Source organism: Hetaerina americana, unplaced genomic scaffold (genome assembly GCF_022747635.1).
Source record: "Hetaerina americana unplaced genomic scaffold, ioHetAmer1.1.p SCAF_7, whole genome shotgun sequence".
NCBI lineage: Eukaryota > Metazoa > Arthropoda > Insecta > Odonata > Calopterygidae > Hetaerina > Hetaerina americana.
This window is the reverse complement of record NW_027287316.1, coordinates 39,630,606-39,654,110: the sequence shown is the minus strand read 5'-3', so window position 1 is coordinate 39,654,110 and position 23,505 is coordinate 39,630,606. Positions and strand designations below refer to the sequence as shown.

At 38.1% G+C, this 23,505-nt stretch overlaps 1 protein-coding gene across 2 annotated transcripts in view; it reads left to right on the top strand.

Moving 5' to 3' along the window:
• Positions 1-430: 430 nt before the first annotated feature.
• GluClalpha (glycine receptor alpha 1) overlaps positions 431-23,505 on the top strand; it is a 119,918-nt gene continuing 96,843 nt past the window's right edge. For both annotated transcript variants that reach the window (XM_071595140.1, XM_071595139.1), the window contains exons 1-2: positions 431-518; positions 14,471-14,583. In XM_071595140.1, coding sequence (XP_071451241.1) covers positions 445-518; positions 14,471-14,583 — 187 coding nt within the window. In that variant the 5' untranslated portion in view covers positions 431-444. The remainder of the gene's footprint in view (positions 519-14,470; positions 14,584-23,505) is intronic.

The following is a 23,505-nucleotide window of genomic DNA, read 5'->3' as shown; positions in this document are numbered from 1 at the left end:
TAGACGTCCGTGGAGATCCTGGTAATATTCTTTTACACAAGTACTTTATCATATGAATATGTGATTTGGTTCCCGATCTAAAATGTATGTAAATAAAATTCCATGAATGCATTAGAGATAAAATTGTTTCAAATCCAGTTAATGCTGAATGTATTACTTTGAAAATTCATCGAGTATAACCGTTGCGTAAAAGAAAATTTTATTAAGCGATTTCGCGACATGCCACATCGCTGAGTGCCACATATTTGTGTGTTGGGGACTCCTTCCCCGAGCTTTCCGTAAAAAAAATTACAATGGTCTTTTGTCGGAGCGTCTGAAAACTGTATTTTTCCCTTCCCATTCCTTCCAGGTGCGCGACGGAGCGAGTGAGAGCGACGTGGGTGGGGCAAAGGGCTCGGAGGAGGTGCGGAGGAGGCGGTGGGGGCGCCGGGCGGTGGTGCAGCGATGGCGGAGGCCCACTCCTACTTGGGGCCCACTGGGATGGTGCTTATCCTCCTCTGTGTCGCCCAAGTCACATGGTGAGTGGCCCGAGAATAGCATTGCGACATTTCTATTTTTCCTCACTCCTGCATACCGGCGTCCTAGCTGCCCACGTATATATAAAATATACCTACTAGGTAAAGTGAAGCGCCGTTATTACTTCTTTCACACCCTCTCACCCACTCTCTGGCCGGGAATGGGAGTGGTGATGAATATTTATGTCGGTGGATGTTGCGCAAAAAGAATCTTCCCGCGGAATAAATGGGGAAGGGCTGAAGGAAATAAGGGATTAAGGGATTATGCATGAGTGTGTGTGTATGTATATATATATATATATACACACACACACATATCTTCGAAAAAGAACGCTCTTCGGTGACGCACAAATATATATAAAAACACTGATATAGATTTTTAAAACATAGAAACACAACGAAAGGACACACATATGCAGTTTTGACGCTCCGACGGCACGGCCGTCATATATAACCATAGTAATAAGTAGACCCGAGTAACACCTCCGCAGTGTTTGTCCCGCGGAATCCCGTCCCTCGTGAATTTCGTCGATATCTTTTTGAGTCTTTTTAGCTCCTTGACGTGTAAAAAAAGAAGTACTGAGGAGCCGCTGGGACGGAAGGAACCCTTAAAGTTTCGTTTTTCGGCGTATTTTTCCTCACTCTTATACGTGAATATTGTGCGAAGTCTAACGAGAATTCTCGAGATTTAGGTGATTAAAAAAAAGAAATATTTTTTCCCTTCAGTCCCTTCAAGGTTTTCTCTCCGGGACGAGAAATTTCGCTTAGATTTCGCAGGTAACGACGAGGAAAATTTGTTATTCTGGAAAACACGCGGGTGTAAATGGTCCATTTAGACTTTAAAAAAAAAATTTTGACGCCGTTTTATATTCATTGTAACGTGCATGGGAGTCAAGAGGCTGTTGTATTACAGTGATAAATCATTTCTTAAACTGAACCGGAACATGGGATTGGCGCTGAAGATTAGTGCCCACTTATAACACTTCCGTCTTGTTGAAGTTCAGGTATTGGGTATGGGTTCTCATTCTTAGTTATTCATTTGAACTCATATAATCAGTAAAAACTTAAATATATCCTTTCATACAATTTCCTTGGAATGGATTATGTTCACTTTTTTTAGGCTGTCGTGCAAAAGCAAGGATTTTAAGTGAGTATTTAAAAAAATTCAAGGCTTTAATAAAACGTTTGTATGTTAGCTGTTTTTTTTGCTTGTGCATATAGAGATGATTAAAAAGGAGCATACATATTTGCAAATAGAGGAATCAAAACTACTCTTCCTAACTTAAACTTGGATGACCTCAGTAAACGCAACCCCGTATTATTTGGTAAACAATCTTAAGGCGAAATATCAATGCCTTTTTAGCTAACTTCTAATATTTTGCCAATTTAAAAATGTATTTAGTGCTGAACAAGTTTTATTCTTTCATGTGCAAATCTCATCTTTGAACTATTGCAAACAAATGATCGGTTGAATACAGTTACATTGGTCTAATGATAGGTTTAACCAATGAATAAGCTATAATGACAGGAAACACACATCTGTCTTTCCACACAAATGCTTAATGCAAATTTTGCCGATGCCCTAAATTTTTTACCCTATAAAACATTTAATCTACATGAAAAGTTTGTAATGTATCCAAACTTGTAATTTAGCATATAATGATGAAAATAGATAGAGCTGCTTGTTCTGATACCATAACATTTACAGGTATATGACGGTATCATTTTATTTGCCTCCACAGATGCGAATTGGCTAAAAATAACGGGAGAATGATAAATGATAATTATTTTAGACCTTGTAGTTATTTTAAATCATGATATCCTCTTAATAGGACATCTTTTGAGATACATTTTTATGAATAGGACCGCTACTAGGTCCCACAAGTTTTCAATTTTCTATCTATGAAATTTTAAAGGAATAAATTGTGTTTCAAACCCTTCCAAATATGGCGCATTGTAAAAAATTATTATTTCCAAAAAAAAAGCTAAACGGCTTATCGCAAAGGAGAGCCATAAATTCAAATCAATGCCAGTAAAATATGAGAATTTCCGGGGCAAGCCACAGAAATAGATGTGAAAAATTCATTTGTCATCACTTGCAACGCAAGTAGTAGTTGGTCATATTTTTCATCAGTTATTTGAGTGAATTTAACAGATTTATTAAGTTGAAAAAAAGAATTTCGCAGTAAAATCCGCATCGTGGCCTCATCCTTTGCCACCGGGCTAACGCTCAATCGCTTTTTAATTGAAATCCATTGCAATGATCTTATTTAAACCGCCAGTTTATAAAGTATTAGGTGAACGCATTGCCAAATATTGAAGTTTCTCGGGTATTTTTATTTCCGCTTCGCGCTAACTTGAATTGATTTTGTTATTTGTGCATGAACACTCTTTGTGCATTCATTAATCGGTTACGTTGATGTGTTTGACAATTCTCACATATTTAAACTTTAAAGTTTAAGCGGAAATGAAATTCCTCAGGTATTCAAATTAGTCTAACAAAACCAGTTCAATTTCGTGCAAGGAAACGGTTGAGGAGACAACAGATATGATCTACGATAAAATGTCCACTCATATCAGTACTTGCCACTGTGCGTGGGTCTTTTTTTATGAGTATAAATTTGCCCTTCGTAGGCTTCCATTGTTTGTACGGAGCTGTGGAGCGTTTTTTTATGAGCCTTGTGCTGAATCATGTGTTAAAATTTCATTGTGTAAGTCTGCATGGTTGTTTGCTCTTATATTCTTGTGCTGTATAGCTCCTACTATACTGTTGTGATGTATGTTTCTGTGTAGTCAATGGTAATATTTCTTATAAAAATGTGTCGCTTTTAAGTAATTATCGAGTGCTTAATGTAAGTATCTTTATGCATTTAGAAAATATATGTGCTTTTTTGTAGACATGTGCCTTTGTTTTTTTTTAATTATTGGGGAAAATCCTTAATAAATTATAGATTAAATTGCATTTCAGGAGATTAATTGAAGGCTGTAATCCTTGTTGAATTAGTTTTGCATAAAACTTTGATCATTTAGAATTACAAAATGTAGTTTTTTTACAAGATTCATAGTATTATAAATCTTTTGAGGTAATATATGTGAAGGGGAAGAATTATGAATCTAAAATTTATTTGGGTATTTTTGAACATTCCTTAGTATTTTTGCCAAATTTCCACAAGAAATGAGTGAAGATCAATACCTCAACATATTGAAAAGTAATAAGACTGAGCGTGAAAGAGAATACATCGTAACTACCATTAAATCTTATGCATAATTGCATGAAAAGTATTTTATTTCGAAAGAATTAAATATTTCAATTAGATGATAATAAAGGACTTTCCTTGAGTAATGCGCTCTATATATAAAGGCTTTTAAGGGCAAGATGACGAAATATAGGTAACTAATATGTGAAGCATCCATCATAAAATCCATTTGAATATTAAACAGGTCCTGTATGTGTTGAAAAATATTACACTGAATGTAGAACCAGATGAAATGACTATTTTAAGCATAATTTAAGAAACTCATATAGGGTTCGTCCGGAAAATAAGTGTACTGAGCTCAGGAAAAAAAAATTATTACACTTTTACATATCTTAAGCTAATATTCCTCAAAATAGGACCCTTGTGAGTCGATACACTTGTTCCAGCGGCGTTCCCATTCCTGGAACGCTCCCGCGAAGGCATCATCGGGAACCTCTCGAAGACACGTCGTCACGGCCTCTTTGACGGCGTCCAAAGTCCCGTATCGCGTTCCTTTCAAACTCCTCTTTATCTTCGGGAACAGAACAGTTCTCTAAAAAATGTGGATCATTTTTGCAGTGATCCGCAAGTTGTGTCGCGATTTCCAAACGATTGAGTCTTTGATCATCACTGAGCACTTTCGGCACCAACTTTGCACAAATTTTTCGCATCTGTAATTGCTCCCTAATAATCTCGTGCACTATTGTTTTTGGCACATTACACTGCTCTGCTATCATCCGAACACTAAGACGACGATCAGAGTTCAGTACATCGCGAATTTTTCGCACATTTTCGTCGGTGAGTGTCGTTGATGGGCGTCCAGGCCGTGGTTCGTCGTCGACCTCTTCTCTGCCCTCCACGAACATCTTGTGCCACCGAAAGATCATGTTTCTGGACATGGCTGACTCCCCATAAGCCTGGTTAATCATACCGACAGTTTTGGTAGACGATTTCCCAAGCTTTACCGCAAATTTGATGGAATAACGCTGCTCCAAAAACTTCGGCATCGCGTTCCGTGACGTGGGTCGAGCGTGGAGGTTCGCGTTAACAGAGCTCCTCACTACACCACAGCTCAGAGCCGACTGCCTTTTTCAGCGTCGCTTGCCAACATACCCCCCTCCAATCGCAGCCCGTCAGAGCGGTGCTGGGCGCGCCTGGAGCGGCGGGAAAAAATCAGTACACTTATTTTCCGGACGAACCCTGTATATGCTCTTCTAGGGAAACCATTTGTCTATGACGACAATATTGTAATAAGCATGCAAACTGCAAAATAATGGAATATTTTCATGGATCACAATTATCTCATCATCATTGTGTAAAGCTTGAAAAAATAATTTAGAATTGCTGTTCATGTGTATAATTTTGCTCAATATATTGGTGATAATCACCTATTGCGTTGATATACCAAAACATTTAATGAATTTTGCCAAATACTGCTATTCTCTTTACGACTAACATTTTTACATGCCCAAGATTTCATCGTAAAATATTTTACCGATAAAAATTTTAACCGTGAACTTTGTATGTGTTCCTAACTACGTATATTTAAGAACCATATTAACCGTTGTTTCGTGAATTTATAATTCATTCAGTATTTAAAAAAAAACTTTAAAATATTTCGGTAAAGACACATGCGTCACGGGTTAAACTACTAGTTATACAGTCACGAAAATACAAGTACATACCAGTCACGAAAATATCCCTCCTTTTATGTTGCCGCCATCATTATTCCGCTTGAACGGGTTGTTACCTAAAAGGTTGCTTCCCTAATAGTGTTGCGTCATTTTATAGGAATATTAAGGAGATTATAGGTACTACTACTCTTTTGTAGGTACTACTACTCTCTTTCCATGACTTATTTAAGCGGATCTGATGAAATCATTACAAAAGTTCTTGTTTCTAATGGAAGGAAACATTGCCCACTTTAAAAGTACATGAAAAACAGCTTCGCTGACTTGAATTATGAGTGTAAAATATTGTTTCACCGTAGTTTAAGGCACCTTCACCTTATTATGATTGAATGCTATAGGATAAATTTGTACTTTTTACCCACACCAAAGTCTGATTGGAATTTGAAATGTGGTATCATATGGCTCTTGAAATTTTCATGTAGGTCATATCGGACGCATTAGTTTATCCTTCATCTCAAAAAATATTTCAAGTTTGCTTAAGTTAAATGTGTGGTTATGGAAGAAGATTTAAAATCAATCTTATCTGGAGACTTAGAATTTTCATTTCTTTTATTGATACAAAAAGAAAGAATTTCCAACTTGCTTGACGCACATGACAGGAACAGTGATGGTACACGTGAGGAACAAAAAATTGAATCCTCGGCAGCAATTGAATCAAAATCTTAATGCGGAGCTCAACAAATTCGGTCGGTTATTGCCCATGCAATTGGTATACTCCAATTTAGGTTAACAAATTTTAACTGGAAGCATTCCTGAACAGATTTAGCGAGTTTTGGGAATTACATTAAATATATTCGCACAGATTGATATTCACGTTGAGTTCACTGCCGATTCTCATGGAATATGCTCTATCTCACCTAGTAAACGAAATAGATAGAAGAATAATGATCTAAAAATTCAAATTCTTTGATTATCGTATTCAGAAAATAAATATAGTCTAAACAAACGAAATACATTCTAAAAATGTTGCCCTCTGCCGAAGCATTCTCATTTTCGGCTACATTTTTACTCCAGAATAAATGAAAAATACAGTTTGTGATGAGTAGTTTGCTTGTAATTAATTATTTATCAACATCTTTATTTAAATTTTGTTAAATGAATGGGTGGAAATGTCATTACAATTGGTTTTATGGGCAAATGGTAAAGTTCAAGCCATTGAGACTCGGGAGGCCACCTTATCTTTACATCGTAGTCTTGCCCCTTTTGTCGGGCTGCTTGATATCATCGCACTTAACTTCTATGTGTCATTTGACTCTACGCAAATTGCTGCTTCTCCAATCTCCAAACTTGGGTCAGTGTATATTCTTCAACTAATTTGCCACATCGTAATACTCGACGCTAAAATTAGCTTTCTAATTGTGCGTCTCATGGCTAAGTGTCTCCATTATTTCCTTCAGCAGTGACTGACGATTATTCCTGCCATAAAACCATACTAAAACATGGAAACCACAATTGGCGAATCAAAAATATTACGGAAATTTCAAAAATAATTACTAATTTATAGGCTCATTACATTTTTAATAAGAAAAAATAATTGCAGTCTTTTAAAATTATTATATTGAATTATTTTCCTCGAAGAATACTCTTCAGTGAACGGTAAACGATATTTTTTGCAAAATAAATATCGTCAGAGATAAGATTGGTTTATATTTGAACATTCAAGTTATGCTCTAGCTGTGTTGTTGATGGTGATACCTTGTCACGGTGTCTTGGGGTTGCAGTAGAGGAAAATGAATGGATTCACCTTACCATTTCACCTTTCCAGTATGGAAAATGTTAAAAAAAAATTTTATCGAGACTCTCATGGTAAACGCGGAAAAAAGTATGCCAAATATCAACGGTTTATTCAAATGATTTGAGCCACGCCCCGAATTCATTTGGCGAACGGTCACAAGTCATCGCTGAATGCCGAGGAGCGGCGTGGAAGTGGCCCATTGCGACGAATATAGAGTAACTATTTCCACTCGAGAAAGCCCGGAGGTGTGTCTTAACTCTCCAATCAAACCCAAAACTCATAGCCTGGGTTTTATGTTTTCCTCCGCACCCACGAACCATATCCCTCCCCCGCTTTCCTCCCGTAGCGAGCCCGGAACCCATACCCATCTCTCCCATTATCGTCGGGCTTCTTTTGTCATTCCCCCGCCCTCTACCCATTCCAGGGAATGTCCCGGCCGCCACCACCTCTCCCTCTCTGTTTACTCTTCAGGGAATCCCGCCCCGAGTGCCTTTACCCTTAAACGCCCCGCGCGTGGGGATAAAACCCTACGTTGTCGGAGTCCTCTCCTCCTAAATGGCGCGGAAAATTCCTCCTTCCCATCTCCCCAGTCCTCCACCACACACCCCCGCGCCACTTCTCCGTCGCTTTTGATTGCGTGCACCAGCGGTTCAGAAACTTCACGCATCTGCTACCCGCTCCTAGTCCAACGATGCCTTATCCTGCACACCCGTCCACATTCTCCTCCCCATACTCTCTCCCTCTCCCCCTCGCAAGTAACGGCCGGAGTTGGGGTTATGGAAGAGGGGGGGGGGGGGGAGAAGTGGCAACTATCGCGATGCCCAATAGTTTGAGGCAATTTCACTCTCTCTGGGAGCTCTGGAATTGACCATCAACCCAGGACGCCGTTTTGTAATGTCCGGTCCGTCCCTGGGATACATATTTAGGGCCGCTCCCTCTGCTTATTCCCGGCGAAATTTGGGTCGTTCTCTCTAGCTTATTTTTTTCGCCCATCCCCGGCGGGAGTTTGCGATACGGAAATAGTTTTCTAACGGATCCCCGCCGTTATGGTCGGGAACAGCTGACGAGGCGGTGGGGTTCACGGGCAAAAATGCATTAAGCCTTACCGAAACGGGCCTTAAGAGTCCCCCGCCCCTTGTGAGGCCCTCGTACCAAGTCCCGTCCGCAAAGCTTTATGGCGCGGCGGTCTTCGGGGATATATTTCAATAAATATTTACTTCAAAACTTCAATAAAAATCTCCCTTCCGTTTTTATCCCCTTGTATAATTGCTCATTCAACGAAATGGTTTATCATATTCTTTGACGGCTAGCCCCGGGATCAGTTGATATTATGGGAGAATTAGTGGCGAGCGAAGCCCATACACGATAAAACCTCACCAGAGGCATCGTCTTAGTGTTCCTTCTGAGTAATATACGGCACTGAAGGCCTGGATTCCCTATATCATATTTATTCCTTAATTGAACCTTATCATGGAAATAGTGTCTTCTAATAAAAAAGGAAAATCATTTCCTGCTTGTAGATAAATGCTCTTAAAATATCTTCAAAATGAAATAGATGGAAATAAAAATGAACAAAAGAGGCAAAATTCATGGTAGGGAGGAGAACATTTTTGGTGAAATAAATTTTTCATAAATGCAGGAAAAATGAATAATGTATGAAAAATGGAAATGCAGGGCATATTGAGAGGCAATTGCAGATGAAGACTGTGACAGGGTAGAATTTTGGGGAATAAGAGGTATATGGATGAAAAAAAGTAAATGTATTAGACGGATTGGAGGCTGGAAGTTTTTATATTTAAAGAACTTTGTACTGAAATCCAGGTTTTTGAGGAATCACAAGTATTTACTGTTTTGTCGAAAGGGGGGAAAATGTGGCAGAGTCCTTAGTTCTTAGAGCCATCAAAATTCCACATTGACCACAAAACTATTCTTAAAATAAATATCTCTGCGTAATAATAATAGACTTGGAAGGAAGTATTAATTACGTCAATAATATTTCAATTAAAATTCAAAAGTTAAGTCAAATTATTACACAATTTAGTGTTTTCTGTTTATTAATAACTTCCGACCTCTCCGACCACTGCCAGAGATGGATAGACTTTTTATGAAGTATATTGAGCGTGCTTTTGGCATTGAGGGAATAATTAAGACCCCGTACTATAGACTACAGATATTTTAACAGTTTAATCGAGTGTCAGAGAAAATTAGAGCAGTGAACTTCTCTTAATTTAAATTTTAATAATATCCTCGCTCAATTCGCTAAGTCAAAAGTAGGTTAAATACTTCCACGTTTTGATCAGAAAGGTCTACCATTTACCTTTTGTGAAAATTCTATAAAATTGTCTAAAAATTCCCTAAAATTACATGAACAATAGTGTCCTAAAATCACCTTTCAGTTTCACGTGGTGTCTCGGCATTTAAGAAATAAAGATAAAATCTATTTCAATTTAGTCAATCAGAATACTACACTTCACAGAAAGTTCGAAGCAGTTTCCAATTCAAACGGCCAAAATTATACATTTCCCCGCCAAATAAAGGGACTGTTCTGTTGCGGATCGTCGCATAAGGGCCAATTAGAGCCTTATTCCGAGGAAGCCGTGCTCTAATGAATATAAGCAAGATGGAGAATGACACTCGTTGGGAGTTATGAGGTTTTGGCTGGAAGGAAGATGTATTCAGGTAAAAAATAATGTACGCTCAATGTACGAAATTTATGTACGACTTCCTTGCAATTGACACTGGCGCAAAAGTACACGTAACGCCTTGCAGTTAGTTGGTTGTTTGAGAGATAGCGATGGTAGCTTGATCACTTTTGAGTACCCACAAAAACAAGGTGACGTGACATCAAAATACCCTCAGCCGTCGGGGTCAGACAGTAACAAATCCCAATTACTACTAATTGTGAGCGTGACAGGCAAGTGAGACCGGAGGGCATTAATGTCGCGCGTAATTTTTCTCCCGTGTTAAATCCGATAAACAGCATGAATGTGACAGAACAGTTTGAACTGAAAAACCGTTTATCTCCCTGTGTTCCATACACTCGTTACTTGCCATTTCAAACCCACGCCAGAACGGTCTGAAATAATTCTGTGCCAGTGATTCCATGCAGCTTCAAATTGTCTCTTTAAATTCCAATTATATCTCCAAATTCCATTCAAAGTAATATTCTTTTTTATTTTAGTCCGTAATGTTTTCTAAGGTAAACCTCAATTTTTAGAGGAAACCATTTTCAGTAAAAACTTCTAATGCAAAAATGTCATACTTCCATGTCTTAAGTAATTAATTTTTTTCCATTGGGCTAAAAAACATTTAAATCTTCTCTCCGTGGAAAGACCCTTTTAATCAGCTACTGCACAAATTCACGCCGAATTCGGCTTGACTAAAATACATTTAACTTATTGTTAGTTTTCAAAAAACCAGCGAACTCAGGTTTACATAGCAACCGTTTTTTTATTGAAACCAAAGAACGCCTGTAAATATACGAATCATTGTTGGCGTTAATTTTATGTAAACAGCGAATACGTTTTATTGTAAACTGAAATTAAGAACACACTGGACAAAATGATTATTACGCCATAATTGAAGGATCAATAATGAACCACGACAAGCAATCATACTTCTCACAAAATGATTCACGCTTGTTTTGGAGTAATTTACGTTGGCGAAATTAATCATTAATATTGTAGACCATAATATAAGGCAATCACAGTGACTAGATTTTGATACCATCTGTTAGTGTTTGGTCATAGATTCTGTATTAGTTGTAGTATTTAGGGGAGGCGACTGACAGCTGAGGTCATTTGCGGCAAAGGGGATGGATGGGAAAGGATGAAGGGTGGAGAGAAACCCGGCTTCGGCATTATCCTACTCTTAACGAAAGGCGCCAAGGGGTCCGCAGCTTAACGTCCCATCTGACGGACGGCGTACTCACTCAAAGTGCCCTCCACAAAGCACCTCAAGTAGGGATCGAGTTATATGTCTGAAAAATATTCAACATCGCCGGGATTTAAACCCGGGCCTTCTGGGTGGGAAGCCAGTACGATAGCCACCGTACCATCTTGATCCCTGTATAGATTCTGGAATCAAATAATAAATCAATAATCAGATTAATTGTAATAATACTGCGTGATTGGCAGAGGTTACATTGAAGCATGAGGAAGTAACTAATGAGTGCGGTAGGGTACTACATCCATGAAGATCATTGCCTTTGGCCGTTCGCATCAGTTCTCACCAGGCAGGAGTGTTAGGATTCTCAGCGTATCTGTTAACTCGGCGGTAAATGTTGACTAAGAAATTGATTCATGGGCTATACGGTTATTGCGGACTATAACTCGGAAAATAACTCGGACGTTCAGAGTTTTTAAATTCACTGTGACCGAATACTTCAGTAAATGACTAATTGGTACTCGTATGTACTTTTTTAAATATCTATATCTTATACTTAGCCCAGGATTCATAGTGGTGTAGTATCCAATAATATTCCATTATTAAATCCTTTATACAAATCCTAATGTGCAATGAAAGGCGTGTTTTAAAGACCTATGTCCATATCCTCAGTTGTCACTCCAAGCTCTAATCTCACCCATTTCATCACCTACTGAGAGTTTTCATTTACAATGCTCTTCAAACGGTATTCTCACGTGGCGCGTAATGTCCAAACCCTCCAGTTTTAACTCGTGGATAGAATTCTGTGGCTTTATCAGCTATATCAATTACTGGCAATATACCCAGCAATATTCCCAGCAGATAACGTGAATAGTGGTAGTGAAATTAGGACATAATGGGGGTCTTTTGATTTTTATTTTTGAGCTTTCAGCGTAATGTACGAGAGAACGTAAGTGATATACATTCAGGAAGACAAAAAAAAATTGCATTGATATAAAAATATGAAAATGGAACAAGTCGTTTATATCCAGCTCTAGAGGACGAAATTTTAATTCATAAATATTTCATTTTTTATGATTAATATTAAGAGGTAGGATCCAGCTGTTCCACGCCAATTTGAAATTTAATTCATCCAATATATGAGAATTAAGGAATAAGACGGCTTTAATAAGAGTTATAAAATCTCATCTATAGCTGTGAGTAGTGCGGCAGCGGTGATTCAGCACGCGAAAGCTGGTGAAAACGAAAATGAAAAATGTGGCTGTTGAAATAAAACTGTTAAGCGCTCAAGTGGTCTACATTTTTGCCTTGTTTCTGGAGCAATATAAATTAATTTAGCATACCTTTGTGTAATTTTATCAATGAAAATTCTCGTTTACTCGAATGCTCTTCGCTTTCCGAGAAAATAAGTGCCATTAATTTTTGTCGTGGGTGATATCTTCTGCGGAGAGTACCACTTGCCAACACGTAGAATGCTTGACGCGGGTACTCGCTGAACAGGGAAGCAGTTCCTATCGAAACTACGTTGGAAACCAGCTGCTTTTCTAGTCCATTGTTCTCGTAATGCCTCCAAATACAATTTTCTCCCTCTGGGTGCCTGCAAGACGACCTGTAGAACTCTTGTGAATAGAATTCATGCAACGTGTGCTCTAGATAATACTTTGATCGGAGCGCATTTAACCTGACTGCTAATGATTAAAAGGAAACGAAATTCGCTCTTCGTAATTGGAGCAAAATATGCCACGAGAGGTTTCCGACAGTTCCACAGCCGAATCACCCGACTGTGAGGTCGTGTTTGGGAAGGGCATGGAATTTTCGTAAATTCTATAAAAATACCGATTTCGAGACGTCGTGGACTGTTATAAAGAAAATGTTTTCCGGTTGTTGAATGCAAACTTCCGTACCTATTGGTCGATGCTATGACGTCACTAGGACGTCATATTTCTTTTTTATTTCTAAACTCGAAAATTTCGACTATTTCTAGAATAGACTCCGATGCAGCGTTGCCCCATTTGGAGGTGCAACTCTGCAATTGAACATTTTCGTACTCGTTCATTGAAGTCTTTGCTTCAAATTGGAATTTCTGTAGACCGATATTCGATGATGCTTGCTAACTCACATTCCAACCCAGATTCATAACCGGCTAGTCAAGATTTTATTGAATACTTGTGCATATTTACTGAACATTCCATCCATGCACGTAGATCAAGGAACAGTTAATACAAACAAAAATGTGTGTCCATGATGAAAATTATTTTGCAGTTTCTCACAAATTTTCTTTGTAACAAAAACATATCGCGCCGCAATCTGAAAAGTTTTGAGAAAGCAATATGACTCTTTTCCATTACGGGTATCAAAAAACTCTCTCAAAGATCATTTGTAGCTGTTAATTTTATTAAAAACATATGCCACTGTATAGAAATTTACCATAGCTTACATTGGTGTTTGTAATATTCGGTATGACTCAAAAGACACGGATTAAATTGACAGAGAAACTGGACGCCGAACCATTATAATACTAAATAGCATAAATAAAGAATTGCATATATAATATATGTACATATATGGTACAAATATATGCATATATTATGTTTCACTCAAATTAATTATCAATTAGGTTTCCATAAATTAGTATGTTACGAGTATTTTTTCAAATTCTTACTCAATTTCTAAAAAGCTTTCAAGTTATAAGCCATTTTTCCATTTAGAACTTGAAATCTAAAAAATATTATTTCATAAGTATTACTCTTTAACACCTAATAATCATTTTCCTCCTTTCTCGGTGGCACTTGAATACATTTCTACCATACTGAATTTTATTATATTAAGTTTAATATCATGTCGATTTTTTCCTTTTTCCAAGAAGGTGCGCTGCCAATGATAGGTTAACAACTAGTCTTCGTTTATAATGAGCATTATAATTGTCAATGCGCATTCGAAGGTTTTTGTTGGAGAATGTAATAAAATTCACTTTGGTATCATACGAGTGTAAAAATTGAAATAAATTAAGAGTGCTACTATTTCCATGATGGGAGACACCTAGTGTTTTACTGCCAAACCTCCCATGAACTTCTTTTGTCCTCCTACAGGGTTTTCTTTCAAGTTGTATAGTGTGTTTGCCTTGGTTTCTATTTTAGTATCTTAATTAAACATTTTAATTCCTAGGTGTGGAGTGACGTCGTTGTAGTTTTTGCCTTTTCTCTTCTTCCTTCTCTCTCTCTTTCTAGTTATTCCATTCTCTTACACTAGCTCTGCATCTGTACATTTCCCTAAATTATTTTTTTCATTTTACGTCTTATTTGTATTTTTTCAAATCTCTTTTTTATCCATCCTTCGGGCAACAAAAGTGTCACTTTCACACACGACCGTGTCGTATTTCTCTTACAGTCTGCCTTCCTCTCTCTCCAGGGGCAACGCGCCCAAAACCAACTACCGCGAGAAGGAGAAGCAGGTGTTGGATCAGATCCTCGGCCCTGGACGATATGACGCTCGGATCCGCCCCTCCGGAGTCAATGGAACCGGTGAGGCATGCCACGCGAGGCACTCTAGAACATTATTATAGCTTTATTATGTTTCTATTAACAGTAACTCACATGCATAAAGATATAGATGAGTAATCTCTTTACTACTGTATAATGATGATAATGATAGTGACACTTATTCATAGCCATGATGGTACTAGGCCAATAGGTGTGCGTGTTTGTGTGTAAGCCGATGCCTGGCTACGCGCGCTCACGCCCAAGTGTGAACCTCAGTTGGGTTTAAAAAAAAAATCGTTTCGGTGTAAAGAAATCGATTTATACTCATGTGTTTATTAATATAGATATGTACTTAAAGAATGCTGCGGTTTTGTGCGACGTACATGTTATTGGTGTTCATTTTTTTCTTTTAAATTGATGAGTTAATTGAACCTGTGCGTCTAATCATTTCAAATTAAATTGCTGTGTTTGTTACTTATGTACAAGGTTGCTGCTTACGACACTTGAGTGATCAAACTGTTAATTTTGATGAATCCCACTCTAATGGTAATCAGTATGCATGTGTGGCGTGCGAAACCGTGACATCTTTCAGTCTCTGTGGCAATATATATGATGATTTATGTGATTGTGTCGCGCTTTTACGAGCATAAAAATGGTCTCATTTAAGTAAAATTTTTCCCATGTTGTTTTATATCTTATCCAAAGGAGATAAGTAAGAGTATTACTCAATGTATCATTGTAAAACTTGTTTTTACAGAAGTATAAATTGCTATTTATTCTCATTTAACGGTTTCAATAAATTTTCACAGGTTAGACCAAATTTTTATGCATGTGAAACGCGTATGTCTCTGTCTTATATGCATATATTATAAGATCTCTAAGCATTATCAAAGGTGTGTTAAATATGTTACTAAGAAATTTGTGTTCTCTAATGACTTTTCCACAGTGAAATGAGGTAATAAGGTTTGTGTTCAATGCATTTAAACATATTGTGTGAATTTAAACGATCAAGATTCTTATGATGTTCTGTTTCTCGTGCGAACATGTTTTATTATACGTAAAAAGTGTGCAAAAATATCCCATATCTCTCACTCTTGATACTTTTGTTTTCGATGGATAGTTCAATATTTTATGCGATTTTATGCGATTTGTTGTTAGGAATCTTCTGGCTTTGAAATTAGTTGACAGATTTTCAAATTCATAAATATAACCTATTCCGCATTAGTCAACTTTTATAATTGCATTCATGCATTTTGATGGAATCATAAATGACACACGTCCGTGTAACTGGTGGCGTTTCCTTTCTACGAAATTATAACGATTTAGGAAATTATGGTGAATATAGTGAAGGAACAGAAATTTAAAAATCAGCCGTTTTTTTTACTACTACTACTGCCTTAAGCATGTAAGAAATGAGTTTTTAATATCACATACACTCAAGGTGCACCTATCTTGACTAAATTTCATTCAAATAAAATGTGCGAGGAAAAAGGTTTAATATTTTGATGAGGCACTTTAAACAAATTAATAGCACTTTTTCTTTGGTGTGAATGATTATTCTTTATTTATTGCTGTCAATTTCAATTTGAAGCATTTTCACTTTGGTCCAAGAAAGGTTAACCGTTTGATTTAGGTTAGGTGAAAGTAAATCATGCGTTGAACTGTCTATTTCATGAGTATCAGTATTTATCTGAATTACACCAATGTATTCATCTAATAGCCTTGAATGCAAGTTTGAAATGGAATGCTACGTTATTTCAACCATAAGTTTTAAAAGTGACACACATCTCGGTATGAGTCGAATATTTCAGAGGTGACCACATTAATATTTCCTGCAAATACTTTCTAATGAACTATTTTATTTTACTCTCTTCTATTTAAATGCCAATAAAACTACAATGTAAACATCTAAGAAGATTCCAGGATTGGATTTAATCGTTTTGTTTTAAGATCTGGAACTGGTCTTATCATCCCTGTTGCTCCACCCAACCATTTCGCCTGTAGCACTCTTAACCATTGTATAGAGACTTTTACTTTATCATTTATCGAGCTAAACTTGTAACCATACAAGGTTCGATTAGTGTATTTGCACATACTTCTCCCTGATACCCTTCACTCTTAATTCATGTTTGGGATCAATAAGGAAAAGCAGATGCTTATCAGTGGATAGGGCGAACCGACACGACTCGCAAGTCGAAATTATGTTCGAAGTTTGATTCCAAGAGAAGCCGAGGCATTTGGAAATGACATTTAGGTGAGCGTTAGTTAACATATTTCAAAATAGAAAGTTTAACTTAAATTGGAACAATTAGGTGGAGAGCTGGCAAATGTCGACGCCAGTTTCCCGTCAATCCTTCTCTTTTCTCCCTATCTGTCGGCTCGACAGGATAGGTTTCAAAACTTGTGCTCTGTTTAACAATCCAGCAAGGAACTTATTTTATTTTTGTTAAAACTTTGCACGCTATGAACAAATTAATCTTAAATGTTGATTCAGAAGAAACACTCCGGCATATGTATCGCGCAGATTTCGACAGCTGTTTTCGAGTGATTGTTTGCGCAACTGAAATATATGTGATGGATCTTAATAATCTACAGTTAACCTTATTTTTGCAAATTGTCAATTTTAGTAGTAATAGAAGTAAAGTGTTTTTTAATTAATTTAGCTTCCAATAAAACTATATCTTGTTTAAAAATTAACAGACCTCCAGCTACCTTAAACAAAATAATATGATGTTTGCTCAAGTACTTTAAGTGCTTGATTAATGAGGTGCTAAGTAATATAAAACACCAAGAATATGAGGACTTATATATTCATGTTGCTGACGCTTGAATCAAATCGTGAGGCTTAAAGAGGCACGTGTGTATATTACGTATTTGCCGGAGGTTTTCACATTGTTCTACATTATTCTCATAAATTATCGGTTGAAGTATTTAATTTTGATTTTTACCTCCGATTTTTAATAAATATTCGAATGGAATGTTGATAGATTTTTTAATCGAAAAATTGGGGACGCTAAAAAATGCCCTGATTATAAGAGGGATTCTCTGAACTGTTTCCTAAGACAGCCGATAGGTAGAATTGTGAAGGATTTTGTGGAGGGATTTACAATTTGATGGTTCTTTTATCAGTATCTTAATGACCCCACCGGGGCACAATATTTTGCATTAAAATTGCGCGTCTTGGATACGCCAGTCAAATAGGGTAAGTCATTAACAGAACTGTTGAAAATAATTTCAAGGTAAAAATAGTATGACCAATGTTATACGTAGTCCAAATAGTTCCTGTTTTTTGTATAATGGAATCAGTACTATTATGCTTATTTTCCCGCATCGTCGGATAAGTTTGTAAATCGATAAGAATTATAATCTCTCTAACTTCCAATAAATATCAACACAAAGTAATGCTTGTGCGTGCAATTTCATGATATGAAATTTACAATTCTACGCTCTATCGAATTTTGGCTATCTCAAAATGTAATATTAAAGTACTGGGCCCTATATCAATTTAGCTCGTGTACAAATATTTCTGGAAACCAAGTGTATGGTGTAGAATACGAGATGCAATATGAAAATATAAAGTTCCTATTTATGAAAAAATAATTAGAATATAAACTCAATGCCAAAGAGAAATCTCAAAGAGAAAGCCCTTTGTATAATAAAACTAAAAGACTTCTCGTTCTAACGGATGTGAGCTACACGAATGTATGATAAATAGGTTTTTATGCAATAATAATATTTTCCCTGAATTTAGCCAGTATTATTCAATTGAAAAATTAGTCTCCGCAACAAAATAAAGATTGGCAGTCAGAATGCTTATTCGAAAACTCTTAACCCAATTACTTTGCAACTCTTCTATTATTATTTGGTAGTGTAACGTTTAAGATAGGTTACAGACGGACAAAATCTAAACGCCACTCTATTTAGAAGCCTAGGCATGTAAAATAAAATCTCACATCCCACTCTACAATAAATCATTCTTCAATTCACCATACCCTCTCCCCTCATTTCATTCATTATGTCTATCCCTATCCCTTCTCTCTCCTCGTTTTTCCAACGTCCTCCAAATTCCATCTCCAATCGAAATGTTCTCTTTCTTTCTTACCTCCTTCGAATGTCTCCCAGCGATCCGCTCTCCCACGTCATGGTTATCAATTCTTCGTTTGTTTCCTTTTGGTCCATATCACCTTTTCCATCCTTTGCCCAATCCACATCTCAAAAGCCTACAATATTTTGTTTAATATCCTTACTCTCTGTCATCAATTGTCCCCTACTTTTTAAAGCTATTTCAACGTTTAACTTAACTTTCCTCTTTCCATTAATCTCAAAAACCTTATATATGTTACGTAAGCTTTTCTATTAACCTAATTTTTTGGGATTAAAAATAAACAAATAGACGGCTAATAGAGTGCTTTTCTATTAGCCCAAAGCGTTGAAAAATTATTAGCTAGGCGGAGGAAAAAGGAGACCGGTAGACAATTTGGAGTCTTTTCTTCAAGGGATGTGGTGTCTCTGTACCCAAATTCAAACTAAAGTTGCGGGTGACTAGTGCACACTCCTGGAAGGCTTAAATAACCATATTTCCCCCTGCACGCCAGGCAACAACGCGTCTTTATTACTTCGGGGAATCGTATACATTCCCAGGCGTTCACCAAACACGAACCACTGCAACGGTTAGAGCAAGAGGAAGAGATGTAGACAAGACTGCACAAAGGCCGAAATTTCTTTTCACATTCGTTACAAGGAATTAGATCGTCCTTTCTCTCCACCCCATCCCGCATGGCACCCAAAAATTCAATCCCTAGGTGTTTTATTGCGTCTCGACGTCCTCGCCTCGCCCACGAGTCGCGGGCTCTAAAAGGTGTAGAAGGTATTTTACGCACATTAATTCTCTCTCCTTCTTTCAACGTTCATTTTCATTTTCATCGCCACTCCTCCCCACATTCCCGCACTGCTCGTCGGAAGAATAATCTTTCCCGTCCGCCATGTTTACCACCCTGCCGTGACGTCGCCCTCGTTCCTCATTTTCTCCCCTCCCTGTCCACCCCCCCCCCTGAACGTTGCCAGGGATTCAGGGATTCGAAGCGTAAGCGGCACACGAGAGGAGCGCCATTTTTTCTTTTTTTATCGTCTCTCTCTCTCTCTTTTCTCTCGTCCCTCTCCTCTCCCTCTCTCCGTCCCCCTCATCCTCCACCCCCTGCGCCGCTCTTACTTAGATGGTTGGATAAGCGGTGCTAATGCTGCAAAGCATGCCCGGGCATTACGTCGACGGGACAAAGGAGGGGAGGGAATGGGGGTGGGAAAGAGGAGAGGGTGTTGGGGCGGGGAAGGGAAGATATGGGACGTGGAGGGCGAAGGAGGAGAAGATATGAAAAGGCCGGCAACGTTAAAGAAGAGAGCAGGAAGGGAGGGAATGAGGAGGGGGGGTGTAGAGGACGAGTGTCCTACTCCAATTGTCCCGCCCAACTCTAAAGAAGAAAGCTAAGGGGGAACGAAAAATCCCGAATTGCAGATGAGTTTCCATTTGTCGTAAAAACAATTTCCATGAATGGAGCGCCGCGATAGTCTCCCGGTTAGAGCGCTGTCGCACGTTAGCTGAGGGTCCACGTTCAACTCGGGGAAACGTCACTGTGGGTTGGTCTAGCTGCTAGCGTACTATACATATTCCCACCCCGAAGTCACGGGTTCAAACACTGGTGGTAGCAGGAATTTTTCAGTGGTATCGCAAACCTCACTTCGGTGCAGTCAGGGATCCGCGTCGGCACTGCAGGTCGTCAAAAGTACCCTTACATTTCCAAAAATGACTCTCCTTGACCAATGCTACTTCTCATTTTTTGCGTGAGATCGAGTTGATGTAGTGGCTAATGTACTTGCTTCCCTTCCCTAGGTTACGGCTAGGAATGAATCACCGGTGATGGCAGAAGGTTTCAAACGTATCACGACCCCAATTTGGGTGCCATGCGGAAAGCACTTCAAGAGGAGAATGCCATCCGTTGAATGGGACGGGACCTTTGATTCTGGTTACTTTGGTGCCTTCCATTAGGAGTGTATAACTTTTGAAGCGGGTTTCTTTTCATTTATCTCTCTTTTCCTGAAAAAAAGTTTACCCACAACCATATTATTCCAACTTTCTATAATCAAGGAAATGATGTTCGCTGTCGGTCGACTTCCATCACAACTACTACAGAGCTGTTTGTTTATTTAGTTCCAGATATTTGTGAGAAACCATTCAACGGAAAAAGAATTGGTCTACCTACTCTGAATGCTTGATAGAACCGAAACCTTGTCTTTGAGGCAAGAGGATGAGCGTAGATTAGAGGCTTTTGAGTAGTGGGTGTGGTAAAAATAGTCTTCTCAGATGACTAGACTAATGACGAAGCTTAAATGGGTGGTGGATGAGAGATAGTTGCTCGATAAAATCCGAAGAATCCAAAAAAAAAGTGTGCAGAGAAATATTTTGAGTAGTAGAAGGATATTAGAGGCAGCAATGGAAGGCAGAACATCGGGTAAGTTGGGAAGATGAAGGAAGGTATTTAGCTTTCTGGACAGCATGAACTCTTACAAAAAGGCCGAATCGTTTCTATCATCACCTAATACTCGTTAAAGGACGTTCAAAACCTTCCTTTGATAGGTAGATTACCTGTTGTGTAATTCTTAATACGTGCATTTCCCATGCAATAGGAGCAGTTCAGTAGGAGGTGAACTCTACCATCTCGTAGGACACCAAAGCATGGATCGAAATCAGTGAGTTTATAAAGAATCCATTTCATAATACTCACTCATTCGAAAATGTGGTCTAATTTAGTCTTTTTCCTATGATATAAACAAACTAGCATAATAACTCAAGTATTGAATGTTGATGAAATATAAATTTTTACAAACCCCTCGTATGAGCTGCGTCTAAACACCATTTTATGAAAGTGAACCATAGAAAAATATATAGATTTGAATGATTAAAGTATACTTGTAACTGTGAAAATCATCTAAATAATACATGATTGCATTTTTTATAATAAATAAGTGAAAATCTGCTGCTAAAATTTTAAAGATCTTGTACCAGAGAATAGGAAAATAACAGGAGAAACGAGCAAGACAGTAGTCATCGGTGAATAACAGACGCAAAGTTTTATAATGATTTCTTCCAAATGAATCTCCGTTGGAATAATTTCCATTGATAACATTGATCGATTCCCACATAAATTTTCAGGAATTCACGCAGAGTTAAATTAGTCACCTGTGACTACCTAAATGTGAACTATTGGTGACGAAATAAAAAATACGAAACGATAGTGAAAATGGTGTCGTTATAACAAAATAGGTACAGACGACCCACAATTGACCCACAATTAGAGCCGGCGAAGAGAAAAGAAATAATGGGGAAGCGGCCGAAGTTGAAATACGAGGGTCATCCGGAAAGTAGTACCCGTTCGTGAAATAAAGACACAAAAGTAAATATTAACAAACATAAAAAATTTTATTTGAAAGAGGATACTTTAAACTACTTCTCAACATAATCTCCAAGCAAATTAAGGCATTTGTCATAACGTGTGACAAGTTTCTGTATTCCTGCTGCATAGTCCTTCGCCGCCAGCTCATTGAGATACGCGAGGGACCCATCTTGCACAAATTTTTGCATAATGCAGATGGTGTTAAACAATTTCATGAACAATTGTTCGAGAAACATTGGGAAAATGCTCACAGATGTCATCAATTGTGACGCGCCGATCGTTCCTCACGAATTCGTCAACTGAGCTCACCATTTGGTCTGTAATGACAGACGGTCTCTCCGAACGCTCATCGTCGTGTGTTCCCCCTCCCCATGTTGAAGTTGCGACACCACCGCCGAACAGACGACTCGTCCATTACATTGTCTCCATACACCTCCTTTAATTGGCGATGAATATCACATGGGCGAACGTTTCTTGCATTGAGGAATTTAATCACTGCCCTCACTTCACAACTGGCGGCGTTCTCAATTTTTTTAAACATTGTAAACAATCACAGAAACAACACAGGCAATGCTAGCGTCACGCAACTTGGCTCAGAGAAGGCAGACAAGCCACTGAAGCTATCTGACCTCGTCCAGCGGCTACTCGCGTCGTCAGCACTTCATGCGGCACGAACGGGTACTACTTTCCGGATGACCCTCGTATGTCAATGTGGGAAAAATAAAGGCGAAATGGGGAGGCAGACAGTGAGCCCACCACTTCATGGCTGACGTTAACAGGGCAGGTAATGGAGTTAGGGCACTCAAAACTCGGCCAATTTTTAGTCGCCATACTCGTTTTTCCCCGGGTCATAATCTTTATCTTTCCCAAAGAATACCTCCCTGCCTTGAAACAGGGTCGTTAAGGGTCTTCCAGATTACCATTGTGGTGATAACTCATTGAAATTAATATAATCCCAAAGAGGGTGGGGAGGAGATTTCAAATGCTCATTTCCGACGATAATTGAAACGCTCTCTGACCCGTAATGGAAAAAATTTCCCAACAATCGGATACGCTGAGAGAAAACCTTGTACAATAAAAAGGCTTTGTTTATCGGATTAAGATATTAAAATTTCTATTCTCATTCCTTTGGATCTCTTCATCTATGAAAACACGCCACTTCGTTTCGCATGACAAGTTTTCATTTGCGAAAGGCAGCCACAATCACGTTACCGATTGGCAGCCTTTTACGATTACCACAACATTAATAAATCATCTAAAAACACGCTAACTTCAATTACGACGGGAAATGAAGGCCTTCGTAAACCTCCGTAAAAGCAGTCTATGCCAATTATGTCCTTGTTACGAATATTTTGTAGGTATTTATGCAGTTCATTTGAAAGATACGCTTTAACTACATACATCTGACTGATGGCGACTTTCGGGGTGGCAAGTCTTGAAAAACATTACTAATTTGGAATATAATTAAACTTTACAGATTTAAAAAAGGTTATCTAACCCGCATAATGATGATACTAAG